At 48.8% G+C, this 13,940-nt stretch overlaps 1 protein-coding gene across 3 annotated transcripts in view; it reads right to left on the bottom strand.

Annotated features, from left to right (window-relative positions):
• The window catches only part of LOC142575454 (dorsal-ventral patterning protein Sog-like), a 352,058-nt gene that overhangs the window by 111,290 nt on the left and 226,828 nt on the right, over positions 1-13,940 (bottom strand). For all 3 annotated transcript variants that reach the window (XM_075684835.1, XM_075684837.1, XM_075684836.1), the window contains exon 3: positions 6,626-6,752. In XM_075684835.1, the coding sequence (XP_075540950.1) occupies positions 6,626-6,752 (127 nt within the window). The remainder of the gene's footprint in view (positions 1-6,625; positions 6,753-13,940) is intronic.

The raw sequence follows: 13,940 nt of genomic DNA, 5'->3' as shown, positions 1-13,940 counted from the left end.
ATACGCACGTGCCATGGCTGCAATAGAATTAAATGCCGGCATTTCCTCATCCGATCGCGCGCCTGAGGGGCGTTGCCAGTAAGCGTTTACCGCCGCTGCACTTCCCTGCGCCACCCTCGACGCTTTCAGCGGTGTATTCGAGTTCCATAGTAACTATTACCAGCGTGGTTGCCCGTTTAATTGCACGCAATTCTTGTTGCTACCGTGACCAATCGTGGCTGAAAAGATTCAAGCCGTCTCACTAAATACACGTTCCCTATCTCCCTGGGTCCTATACTGATGTAAAAGCGTAAAGGTTGGATAACTGGTTCGTCAGTTCGGCCATGTGTCATCAGTTGGCCGAGGCCTTGCGCACTGCTTAAGAATGAAGGTGCAAGAACGGCAAAGCATAGACAAGCTTCGTATTTACCCGCCGCTAGCTGTAGCTTAGTGGTTGTGGCGCTGCGCTGCTCACCTCGAAGTTGCGGGTTGGATACGCACACCGCTACGGCCACATTTTGATTGGGGTAGAATGCAAAAAATTCTCGCGTACTTAAGACTGCGTTTGGAAGTTAAAGAGCACAGGTGGTCAAAAATGAATCCGTGGTCGCCCTTTACGCCATGATGTGATGGTAATTTTGGTAGGTAAAGCCCTGTTTTTTTTACTTTCTTGTTTGTATACAAAGGCCTCATAACGTCACTAGCGCCTAGCCGTAGTGATGAACGCAGAAATGAAATGAAACGAAAAATTTCTGCTGTTACTGGTCGAGACACTTCAATTCGCGGCTGCAATATTCTGTGGGTCTGGCAGTTTTCCTACATGACAAAGAAAGCTCGCGACCAATGGAATACCACGTGTATGAACTTTGGCATGCTACTATTATCTGTAATTATTAGCGCCTTGTATATTGCGTGTTATACTCTCTTGTATATTATACGTATTCTCCTCTGTTTACATGCTCATCACTGTCGCTATAAGGTAAAGCTATTCCAAACTTTTCTATTCCAATTCTGCAATGAGCCCTTCGCGATTGGTCAAAAACCTTTTTGGACCACCGCCAGTTCACCTGTCTGTCACGCGACGTCATGAAAACCGCGATAGCTCCCCATTTGATATGACATGTACACACTGATTCTGCATGATTTGACCGAACGCAAGAAAATTGTTATTTCTGATTCGACGCCTTTCCATGCAGCATTAGCCCTCGGGTATTTGTCAAAAGCTTTCGGGCGACACCTACTTCACCTGCCTGTCACGCGACGTCACAAAACCGCAAAAACTCGCAGCGTCATAATGACATGTACGCGTTAAAGATGCATTACTATGCCGAAAAAAACTGCATTTTCTTCTGAATAGCCGCAAGCTGCCCCGTTCCGAAAGGAATCGAAGATGGCTGCCACCGATGGCTCAGGCACTGGCTAGTCGCACCTGCCGGAGAGCATCGGTTTGTTTGCTTATAAAACTTTTTGCGTGGCGGTGTAACGTTTTCGAGCACTTTCGGCATGTTTAGGACCTCGTTCTGCCAACTCTTCTTTTTAGCGTCATTCTTAAGCTTCAGTTGCATGCCGCCGCGATTTTCGACCAGACATTGCAAGCTAAGAGAAAGAGAGCGGGCCAATAGCAGATGCCGGCACCACTCTCTTTATCCGGTTATCAATTTTCAGTGCAGTGGCTTGGCCCCATCGAATCTCTCTTCACTTGAGTGTGCTGCTCGCGTCTTGTCAGCCAATTAGATAAGACAACCAGCTCAGTGCAGGCAACGTTATTTGTTTTTCAAGCAAACAAAAGTGACCTCTTATGAACGAGCAGATCGTTTCATTGGTCTGTTCAGGCAACCCTGCTGGTGATCCCCCAATGCTTGCGTCGGCGGTTACGCAAATTTGACGTCAGGAGATTGGAATAAAAAGATATTGAAATAGTTTTACGTTATAGGGCCATACATCACGGCCGCTTGCGAGTGTTTGTGACTTTGTTTACGAACTCATTGTGGTGCGACTTGCCTTTGCCTTTTATATTTATATGTTCGTAGGTGTATAGGACTGTGTGCTGTGGATTGCCGGCCCTATGACATGGGTTGCAATGTGGGCTTGTTGGTAGTGCATCTTCAAGGGGAGTACGATAGCGCGATTAAAAGACGGGACAAAGACGCGACGGTGTGTCCCTACGTGTCTTCTTTTGTCCCGTTTTTTAATTGCGCTACCGTACTCCCCTATGACGTGGTTTGCTTTGTCATTTTCATATTACATATTCTTTTTATATTGTCGTTATTGCTATGCGAAAAGTAGTAGCCCTCACCATTACAGGGCGACTACCATCTATTTCTCTTACTTTCAACTCAATAATATAGAAAAGTAGGTAGTCGGTAAGCCAACGGTATAGGCGCTCCTCTGTATACAGCATCATTGCACGCACACAGGAAGCCTATAGCCAGCTCAACGCGCCTTATGGCGGTCAAGTGTAGTCTATATTGCTACATTTGTCAGCCGCAATGCACACAACTATAGCCCCGAAAACCCGGCGAAGCTGCGGGAGCTGCGACCCGTGCGTGATCGTCCATCGCTCCGCGCCTCTCTCGCCTTGTCGTCGCCACCGCACGTTCGCTGTGGGGCGGCGTTCTCTCTCCGGACCCGCAAGCTAGAAGTGCGACCAAGAATAGCCGAGCGTGAGAGAAGGTGTGCCGGGCCCTTGCTTCCATTTTTCAAAGGAGAAAGGCCAGAAAGAATGAAGTAGCCAGCAGCTGACATCTGCGTGAAACCCCCGTGGGGTGTGACCGGCGCCTTTCCGCCGTTGTTTAGTAAACACGACAGCCGAACCAAATGGTGGCAGCAATTAGAGGTGACTGGCGGCGTGTTTGTGCCTTGCGGCGCCTCCCCCCCCCCCCCCCCCCCCCGGTCTCGACGACAACAGATAACAATTTCCGATTGCCAAGTCCTGCTCCTGTCTTGAGTGTAGAACGCAGAAAAGAGAATAAAAAAATATCTCTTCGCAGTAGATGTTCTTGCGATGGTGCTGGCCCTTGTTTAAATGCTGCGAGTCCAGGCAAATACCCGACGGAAGGCCCGGCTATTTCACGAACATAAAAAAATAAACTGCAGTGATTAAGAAATGTGAAAGAAAAAGGCTCCATAAAGAACCCGAAAGCGGAAGTGAAGAAAATAGGAAGAATGAAACACAGCATCAATTGAGAGGCATAGCCTTTTATACTTAATGCACTCAGAGAGCGCAATACTAGATCGCTAGCATGCGAACGTGAAGTCAAAATGCACGCATATCTCCATTCATGCGGTCGGTGTTGATTTCGCGCTTCTACCCGTTCCCTTTTCGTCGCCAGAGCATGGATGAGGGTGAAAAGGAAGGAGGGAATGTAACGAGGTCAGCCAGACGCACGTCCAGTTTGCTATCCTACACAGGGGAGAGGGTATAAGGGAAGCTGGACATGGAAGTTGGCTGAATCAAAGAGCATCCGATGGAGCGAACTAGGCGTTACAAATATTCTACGCGTATATGTATTTCATATGGCGTAATGTTTCAGCAGAGGGTGTGGGCTCGATAATTTTAGCAATAATGTGGAGCCTGACAAATCAATACGCAGTTTAAGAAGTCCTCCTCACCCTCATCCTCATCATCTTCGTCGTCGGCGCACAAGTTTCCGCCTCGTGGCACGACGTATACGCCACGCCCAGCAACGTCCACGCCCCCCTGTTTTCAAAGACTGTGACCTATGCAGGCAAGTTTCCCGATTACGCCTCAATTTTCCTTATTCCTCGGCTTGTTAAGCCCGGCGACTCGGTTCCGAGGCGTGAGCATGACAGCGATGGCGGGTCATTCGCCGAGGGGAATTACGATTGTTTCGCTCGGCCAGACAACGGAACAGTCCTCCCTGGCATATGAAACCGAACGTTGCCTCTGTATGGCATATTTACAGAAAAAGTACTCTCGCTAATTGTGTCTACGATGTCAAAAAAACGGCCTAAGCACTCCGATCAACGTGAACACGCAGGCGTTTCTCTGGCAGCACATTTTCGTCGGAGCGATGTCGTACCACGATGAGTATCACCCCGCGTGGCCGCGATTGTCGATGTTGCTCACACTTTACCCAGCAATCTTACGACGCAGACAAGGCGACGTCATCATCCATCCAAGCGCCTCGCTTCCCTAGCGCAAATATCGGGTCGTTTGCCGCCCGTAAATCGAGTCACTTCCGGGGCGGCGGGCCCCGACCACCGGAAATGTCGTTACGTGACGAAGCAACTCCCTTTCTCCCGACTCCGTTGCCGGACAAACAGACGTCGTTAGCGCAAACCCACGGCTGAGGCATTTAGCATAGCGCCTCCTAATGGCTAAAGACCCCTCCCTGTGGCATGCGCGGCTGTTGGCACGGGCTGCTAATGGCCAACAAAGGTTGTTATACAGCAGGCCGCCTGGCGGGGGTGAACGTGTGGAGTGTGATGTCGATGTCACTGGCTGAGACAGCAATGCGCATCGACTATAAGAATCCCAGTCAAGCGCCCCAGCCCGGAGAAAGACTTCCCCACCACCCGAGAGAGAGAGAGAGAGAGAGAGAACGAATAATAAATGAAAGGTAGAGAGGTTAACCAGGTTTGAGCTCGGTTGGCTACCCTATACTGGGGAGAGAGGGAGAGAGCCAATGATAAATGAAAGGTAGGGGGTGAACCAGGACTGATCTCGGTTGGCTGCCCTATACTGGGGAAAGGGAAAAGGGGAAGGAAAGATCAAAAGAAGAAGAGAAAGTCCACTGGGGATATCATTCGGTCACTCAGTCCGGATCACAGACTGTGACTCAATTCGGTAGCTTTCAAATATCGCAGCAGCGCTTTTGTGGCTTTACGTAGCTGCGATATGGGAGGCCATGGCCCCAAGGTCTTGTTCAAGGTGATGGCTTGAAAGCTTGTCGGGGAGCACAAGCGGGGGGGGGGGGGGGGGGCGCGCAAGAGGTCACCGTGGGCGCGCAAGAGGTCACAGCCTCTGGGGGCCAGCTCATGCCAAAGGTGCGTCCGCAAGCAGCAATACTCGGAACCACTTAAAGCACCTCCGTCCACCCGTCACCGTGGCTTTTGCTAAGTAAGGACACCCTTTAGTGTAAGCGTAGCTGGCGTGACTGACAAATTAGGAAACAGCCACGCGCACTATTTCCGCTTCCGGAGTTTGTTTGCCGTAGTACCGCTTCCAGGATTTCTCGTCCCTGAATTTTTTTCTTTTTCCACACTCGCACTAGGGTAGCTCGCCACCATGGAGAGAGGAAAAAGTTGGAAGATAACATTACGTCATGCAGGCAGCCTTGGCAAGCGAACACTCCGTGACGCCTGTCCCTTTGCTCAGTGTCGGCCCAACAAGTGACCTCTTGCTTCGAAATCACGGGGGAAAAAACGAGATTTGATGACATGCTGGAACCTTTTCCTTCCTCCATGCGGATGGGAACAGAAAAAGATCAACTGGGAGTACTCAAACCTACCACGCGCTCTGACGTAGCCTCCCTGCTCTGACGATTTCCCCACGCGTTGGGACGATACTCTTGCCTTCAATAGCGTTGCGCGATGCTCCCTCCTAACGTTCTTCCTTTCGCCATGCTCGCTGCCCTGCTCAAACCTCTGCGCGGCAGTACCAGACGTCAGTGACATTGTTCCCGCTTTAAACGAGAAGTGGGACTACATAAGTTTCGCTTGACGCCGGTAACTCAGAGTAGGGAACTGTAGGGGGAGGAACTGAGGGGGAGGGTAGGTTCCCTCAGTTCCCCATGTAGGGGAACTGAGGGGGAGGGTAGGTTGGCGGTACTTTACCTGGTCGGCAGAAACGTCTATGGGGGAGCTTTAGGCGTACCGAGCCATGCGAGTGATTGTGACGAGACGTAGTCCCCGCCCAGAGGTCCAAGTCTGGCCAGAATTCTCCTCGCCGTCAATTCTCGCCGCAAGGTCACTGGTGCTATCCTGTCATACGGCTACTGGCGCTCATCTCCCACAACGTTACTCTAGTTCAGTGGCTCTCCTATTCCTTCTTTATTTTCTGGCTTTACAGGAGCAGTTTCATTTTTAGTTCTCACTCATATTCGTTTGCTGAAGTCGTCGCAACATTAAGCTTCCGGAAATGAACAGAGAGCACTCCGACGGCACAGGTTAGAAGGAAGGAAAACTGTTCAGCGCTTAGCAAAGCAACGGTCAAGGTACTGAGCTGCTGCCGCGGTTGCGCACACAGATCACTTCTTGGCCAGAATTTTAAAAAGAAACTATGTTTATTTTGTGTTTGAGAGCTATTTGCGATTGGGTTGCCGTCTTCGCTAATAATATACCCTACGTTTGAATCAGCTGGCATCTCTTTTACGACCAGTTGTAGCGTGGAAACTTATTTCCTTCGTTTGTTTGTGAATACGGACTTTCCTCCCATAGTACATTGGATGGCGATCGAGGCGCGCAATCACTCCACCTGTGCATTTCTTACAACGCCACAAAAGCACGCCACCAGACAGCGAATTACGACTGTCAATGGTTCTCGGCGTAAATGGTTCAAAATCGGTCATCGTTAAAATCGCGCCATCTACAGCATGGCCAACGTCTCGATTAGTTAAACGAGCTAATGGGTAACCTGAAGCGCGAGCCGAGACACTCATGGATGACGCCGAGGGTGACTGACCTTCTCCCGGACAGGTCTTGCAGCAGCGCTCGGGCAGAAGCACGGGGTCATCGCAGGTCGGCTTGGGGCAGTCGTTCTTGATGTTCTCGCAGCGGACTCGAGCCACAACCCTCTTCTTGCGGTGAACCTGTGAAAATACAAGTGCGGAGGTGAGAGTTGTACCATGGCAACTTCCTAAGAACTGCGCAATATGGTCAAAGTAAATGCTTGCGCTTGTATTAACGATATAGTTATTACGCTATACAACTGTTCGTAAGAGCAAGGTGCCAGATGGTCGTGATGTTGGACGACATATTGGCCACGGTGGCCTACCTATGGCAAACAGCTCTTACGAACGAAACGTTTTGAAGATTTGACGCCTGCCTCGAGGCTGAAGCACGAGCCCTATGTACCGCGCAAGTCCACAGATTATTTAAAAGCACATGGTAGTTTTAAGTTGTGGCGCACATAGTCGCGCCGTCCTAACGCAGCGTTCTCAGATAGACATAACGCCGAGTCAAACTTTAATTAGAATCTCAACGGAAATCACCAACAAAATTTCTGGAGTTGCCGAATGGTCGACTGATTTATCGAGCGATCGACCGATTGTTTGATTGATTGATTCATTAATTGATTAAACAACTGATTAACTGATTGATTGATTGATTGATTGATTGATTGATTGATTGATTGATTGATTGATTGATTGATTGATTGATTGATTGATTGATTGATTGATTGATTGATTGATTGATTCCAATGTCCTAAAGAAATGCCAAGGTTGTTTCTGAGAGATGTAATAGTAGGGGTTCCACTTTTATTTTCACTGTCTGGTGTCCTCCAACGTACAGCAAAATATAAATACACGATAGTTCTTGCACTTTCGCCCTATCAGAATGCGGCGGCCGCAGCAAGTGATCGAACCCTAAACATGGTGCTCAGCAGCCGAACGTATCGTAGAAGCCACTCAGCCACCGTGGCGGGCCTTCCAAAAGATGATCGATTAGTTGTGTAGCGTAGCGGCTGCACTTTTAAAAAGCTTTAACAAGCTGCAACTAGTTTTGTGTATTCTGTTTGCTACGCTGACAGAGAGCTTTCAAATTTCACTATTTCCTTCACGATGGCGGTGATGCTGGTGGTAACGATGATGCTTCAGGCGGGGTTAAGCTGACAAGCCATATATACAGGCCGGCAATTTCTCCGCATGAGCGTCTCTTTCAGAGTCATAAATATCTGTCACCATGAGCCGCTCAGTTCAGTCTCTCGAGCAGAAATGAGCGTAGAATAGTCCCCATTTCCTTGCGCCCTAAAGGCGGTTCTTCCCGCGAAACTAACCGTTTCGCATGTTCATGAGGAATATCTCATCTCATACTGTCCAGAAGCCTCTTCTTTTCAGAACAGATGCGCTTGCATGATGACCCGTTCTGTAAGTGCGTTACGCACGGAGCCGCATCGCCGCACGAAATAATGTAGGAAATTTTTTCTGACCATTCGCAAACATCCTGCAAAAACGCACTGGGTTCGAGGAACTGCGCTACAGCAACAAGCTTTCTTTTTTATGTACGACAAGACAGATTCGCACTACCGAGAGCTGGCGCATTTGCTTTGAGCAAAGTATTAGTGAGACGTAAGTGTGAATAATCGTTAGCGGCATCGACATCTATGTCCCGAATAGCGATTATGTGCTTCGTATTCAGCGGCAATGGACAGCGAAACACAACCCGAAGAAAGAAAGCGAATAAGTACCATAGGAGGATGACCGTTCCAAATGCATTACTGCACCACTGTCACTATTACTTTCCATTGCACATTGCAGGGCCAAGTTCCTTTGAAGTCGGCAGCGAGCCCTTCCTCTATAGGAGAACGTCATTCAGGAAAGTGCTAGTGCGTAGATGCATTTATTCTGCGGTGCACTGCTAGCGCTCCGAGGCAAAACGAACGGCGGAAGTGGGTGTGATGGATGGCGTCGGCGCGCTCACACAGACCCAGTCACACGGGTGCTTATGCGAAGCCATCTGAATGGGAGCGTGCGTGTGTGCGTGCCTGAGCAAATGGCGAGTCCCTGGTGCTTTGTGCTGCCCTCTGGGGGTCTAAAAAGGGGTACTTAATCAGCCCAGACGACACGCTGTTGGATTCGTCTGAGAAAGTGAGACGAGTCTCCATTAATAATAACGCAACGAGCGAGGGACCGTGCGCGCGAATCTTTGTGGCAGCCGAATCCGCCCTGCTCACGGTTTGTCGTCGCACTTTTCGCGTCGCCTCCGACACTACTTACGAGACGTAGTGATCCCGTCTTGCTCAGCGGCGCTCTTAAGGCCCGTTCACACTACACGAAATATCCGGCGAGCGAAGCGGATTCGGCCGCTTTTGACGCCGAGGAGAGCGGAAAGCGGCGCGGTGAAGGCAATCGGTCTAGGACCCATTTTTTCCGCTTTCGCCGCTGCCGGAAGTTGAGTTTTTGACGTCACAACCCGTCTAATCTCAACATGGCAGCCAGCTTGTTTGAGCGACCGGCCTTCACCGTGGAAATGCTCATCGATGTAATTAAGCAGCACCCCATACCGTACGATAAAAGGCACTTGAATTTCAAGGACATTGCCTACAAAGAGCAGCTATGGGACAAGATCGGGAAAGAAATGGGAGTGAGTGGTAAAGTACAACTGCTATTCACGCTTACTCGCGCCGATGCCAGAGCGACAAGACTTTCTCATTGCCAGTACCTTGCTTTTATGCACATTCTCCGTCAAACGTCAGCAAAAATTTTTCCCGCGCCGCTGTTTGCTCCTATGCCGTGCATGCTCAGCTCATGCGCCGTTCGAATGCCTGCGCAGGCATGCACGCGCGACACTGATGGCACCGCGAGAGTAGAGCAGTGTTACAATAGAAACCTTTCTGTGCTACAACAGTGAGCGTAATGTTTTGTAACGATTCATGCAGCGGCAAGAGATTGTTGGCCTGTCCCAACCTATCCCGCTCCTGCAAGGACGGGCGGACCCACCACCGTCGTCGCCGCCGCCGCGATCTTGGTTGCTCAGCCCGTCGCAGTTCTTGAAGCATAGCCATCATTGAGTTGCAGAGGAGAATCGTGACAATTTCTTCTTCTTCCGACATTTCCTCGTCTTCTGAAAAGCTCGCCATCGTGCTGTGCTCAGTATCACGCAGCTGGAAGCCCAGCAACGGCGCAATACAAGCAGACGCAACAAACACCCGCGAACGAGAGGCACTCACGTGAACTCTCGTCTCGTTCGCAAAGTCGCGAAACCAAGAAAAAACCTGCCGCGAGATCTCGCTGTCATCGCGGAAAAGCGAGAAGCGGCGGCGGATCCGCCGATGCGCGCGTGAGCAGATGAGAACGCGCTCTCTTTTTTCCGGCGAGCGAATCCGCTCCGCTCGCCGAATTTTTGTATTAGTGTGAACGGGCTTTTAAGCATCGAGTCACAGCAAACCCGCGGAAAAATTCGGAAACCTTAGTTCGCGCTTTTTAATGTCCTACATTTACCCAATCATTTTACTAAATAAACAAATTTTAGCAATTCTTTAGCCAAGAAAACTTCTTTTGACGACTTAATTTTCGTGAGCAGGCTATCCTTAAAAGCTACGCAGCCGCCGAAAGCTTCTCTTTCGTCGGCTCCATCTCCATGGCTATCCACCAATCAATATGGCAATATTTTCTGGAGATAATTATGCGCATTATACACCTTTTTCAATGCAAAATGACCGCGTGGCATTCCCAACATTCCTTGTGATGCTGAAACTATGTTTCAAGAGTGGTGTGTTTCTAAGATCAGACAGACAGACAGACAGACAGACAGACAGACAGACAGACAGACAGACAGACAGACAGACAGACAGACAGACAGACAGACCGACAGACCGACAGACAGACAGACAGACAGACAGACACAGACAGACAGACAGACAGACAGACAGGTTGATTATTGTTTGATTGACTCAAGCATTTCAAAGGAATGAAGACTAAGCAGAACCCTAAAATTCTATATTTGCTTAGTTGTCCGATCATATTTGCTTGAAATTTCGCGCGTTACCTTTGTATCTTTTTAAAATGCATATTCAGATAGCTCTTGCATTTTGTATAATGTATTTTCTTAATGTGTATAAATTTATGCTTGGAATTTTGTCTTCATTTTTATTAACGTCTGTATTGTTGATGTACAGTTTGTCATAAGTTGTTGTCGTTGTTGTTATTCTTGTTGTTGTTGTTGTTGTTGTTGTTGGTGGTGGTGGTGGTGGTGGTGGTGGTGGTGGTGGTGGTGGTGGTGGTGGTGGTGGTGGTGGTGGCTTTTGCGTTACCATATTTTTGTACTTGCTCCCCTTACCCAATACTTTAAATAGAGGCCTCAAAGATGCTTTCAATAAATTAATAGAAAGACGACAAACAGACCTGCAGAATATTAAGAAATGTATTTCATTAACGTACACCTTAAAACAAAGCCCACGGGAGTTTTCTCCATTGTTCCTCAGAATGCGGCACGCCGCGGCGCGAGACCGCATCTGAGCTCTACAGTGATGTTTCTTATCCTGGGAGATAAAAACATGCTCACTCCCTTTGAGTGAACTATGGATACATATTAAACAATGGCGACGTATGGGCCAGAGTTAACCATTCCATTCCTCCCATGACACAGGAGTGCTTCAGTTAAAAAGCTTTTTCTTTTGTTGTAATCTTTACAATTTTTTATCCTTTACGGTGCCCGCACCATGAACACAGCTAAGCCATTCGCGAATAAAGTGCTCCAGAGCAGTGATCATTCACATAAACAGGCTTCGTAATATCACGCTTCACACTATAGGGAATGGCTGCTATTAGCCAATGCCACTCCTCCGGAAGAGGAAACACCGCCTCGGCAGCGGCGCCGGTGCGTTGAGCGGGCAACTGGATTGGATGGCGCGCTAGGAATCCCGACGCCCGGCTCGAGAGCGTGGCGACGAGAGATGATGATGGCATCGACCCGGCATGCGAGCGAGTCTCTTCGCGACGCCGGCGACCGCAGGAACGCTCGGTGCCGGCCTTGACATTTCTGACTCCCGTCGCGCTCGTCAACGCAGTCACTCGCACACATGCCGGCGTCCAGAAAAGGGCGCGCCCCGTCTCATCCTGTACTCACACGCGCGCCATTACGTTGCTCCGTACCGAATGCGCAACCATACCTCGCCGATGCACACACCTTCTCTTAATAAGAGGCAGTGCGATACCGGCCGACGCAAAGTCAAGCTGTCACTCACAACAGGCCAAGGCTCGACTCGAAGGTGTGCTTGCAAATGAGTAACGTCGAGTCTTTGCGTAGTAGAACTCGAATTAAGATTAGGACACGAGTGTCCTAGGGCAGCCAGCGGAAGTGTCACGGCACTCTTGCAACCCACAGAGTCCTACAATTTGGGGTAGGAAGTAACTGCCTGTGTTACGTTACACAACATCTGCGAGAGTTCCCTCCATGCCCTCCCATCCTCTCTTCCTCCTCGTCCAGTACTTAGCCAACACAGCAGGTTCCCTCATTTGCTGGGCGAAAACTAAATATAGTCGATTCAGAAACGTCCCATATATCGAAAACTTAAATAAATATGGAGCAAGAAGCTACTTCCATAGAAAGGAGACATCAGTCCTGTATTATTTTAAGAGTGTATTCTGGACATCAACAACCGAAAAGAGTTTACAACTAGTTATCTGACCAGGCGACCACAAGAGCCCAACTACAGACAGCAGTCAGACGACGTCATCAAGTGTGCAGTGCTTTTACCCAAATCGGTACGTCATCTCTACCACCCGGAGATATTTCCGCAGCAGTCAACAGCGTGACCGTTCTCCAAGCAGCTCACCCAAAAAGCATTAGAATACCAGTGGCTTTATCTGCCAGAACTTTTGAAAAGTGTCGATAGGAATTAAAACTGCCGGCGTGACCTGCCTTCCCGTCCTGCCGCGCCCCTTCCGAAGTCCAAGTATCGTTCATTTCTTGCTTTCTGCCCCAAATCCGTAGAAAAAGAATCGAACGAACTGTAGAACAAGTCAAAATAAATAAGAGCACTATAACATACCACGGTGGAGCACTTCGGTGTCAGCTCCGCGCTGGAAGGACTCCGGCCCAGCAGGGCACCGTCCCCGTTAAGTGCCAAAACAAAATCTGGCCTTTCTTTAGTTTCACTGGCCTTCGCCTTTTCGCCAAAGCGCGGAAGGGAGTGAAAAAAAGCTTGGTTCTCGAAAATCATTCAAGGTGCTATCCGTTCTACACTGCCACACCACTTCTTTGTTTCTTTCTTTCTTTCTTTCTTTCTTTCTTTCTTTCTTTCTTTCTTTCTTTCTTTCTTTCTCTCTTTCTTTCTAAGGATCTGCGGATTCCCCGGCAGCATCGGCCATTTCATGCGCTCTGCTTCCGTAGTACGCTCGCTGCTTCCTCTTCCTCATCTATGTCGCCTTATCCGCTTATCTCATCAGCTCACACTGCTTCACCTGTATTCTCTCGTCCCTGCACATGCTAGGCGTCTTTTCTTATTCTTTTTTCTCTTTTTTTTCTTTTTACGCGGTGAACACGGTCTCATCTCCAGTGAGTGCCTCTTGCTGCGCGCCTCGCCGCAGCGATGCCTTCCCGCGTATCACATCTTCAGCCGCTGCGTCTCCCGTCTTCTCGTTAACCTTCCTCCCACATTCTTACTCACTCCTTGCGCCTTCATCACTTATATTTTTCCCCGTCTCCAAGACTGCCTCCACACAACGCCACAGTCTGGCTTCCTCTCTCGTTCAATCGGCGTCGCAGTCCACCGAACACGCAACGACGAGGGACTTTAACACCTCTGCAGAGGCGTGGTGTACAAGCATCCACGAGTGAGAAGAAAGAAAGAAAGAAAGAAAGAAAGAAAGAAAGAAACAAAGGAAGAAAGAAAGAAAGAAAGAAAGAAAGAAACCAACAATCAAACGACGCAGAGCCATCGGAGGAAGATGAAAAGAAAAAAACTCAGCGCGAGCAACTTCGGCTGGAATATCAGCTTTCCTCGCAACGAGTACGATGTAAACAGAAAACGGAGGCATTAATAGGGTTACACCGAAATACCCGGAATAATTGCAGAACTGGCGGAATAATAATAATAATAATAATAATAATAATAATAATAATAATAATAATAATAATAATAATAATAATAATAATAATAATAATAATAATAATAAAGAAAACAAACGAATTAACTAAGGAAGGAAGGAATGAATGAACGAAGGGACACGAAAGCAACAAGATGAAGCCTTATTCCGATCAGGTGAAAAACACCGTCGCTCACCGAATGCTTCGACACCCATCAAGAAAAAAGAACAGCGAACGCATCAAGAGCG

Source organism: Dermacentor variabilis, chromosome 3, assembly GCF_050947875.1.
Source record: "Dermacentor variabilis isolate Ectoservices chromosome 3, ASM5094787v1, whole genome shotgun sequence".
Taxonomy (NCBI): Eukaryota; Metazoa; Arthropoda; class Arachnida; order Ixodida; family Ixodidae; genus Dermacentor; species Dermacentor variabilis.
The sequence above is the reverse complement of the archived record's forward strand: the minus strand, read 5'-3'. Positions and strand labels throughout refer to the sequence as shown.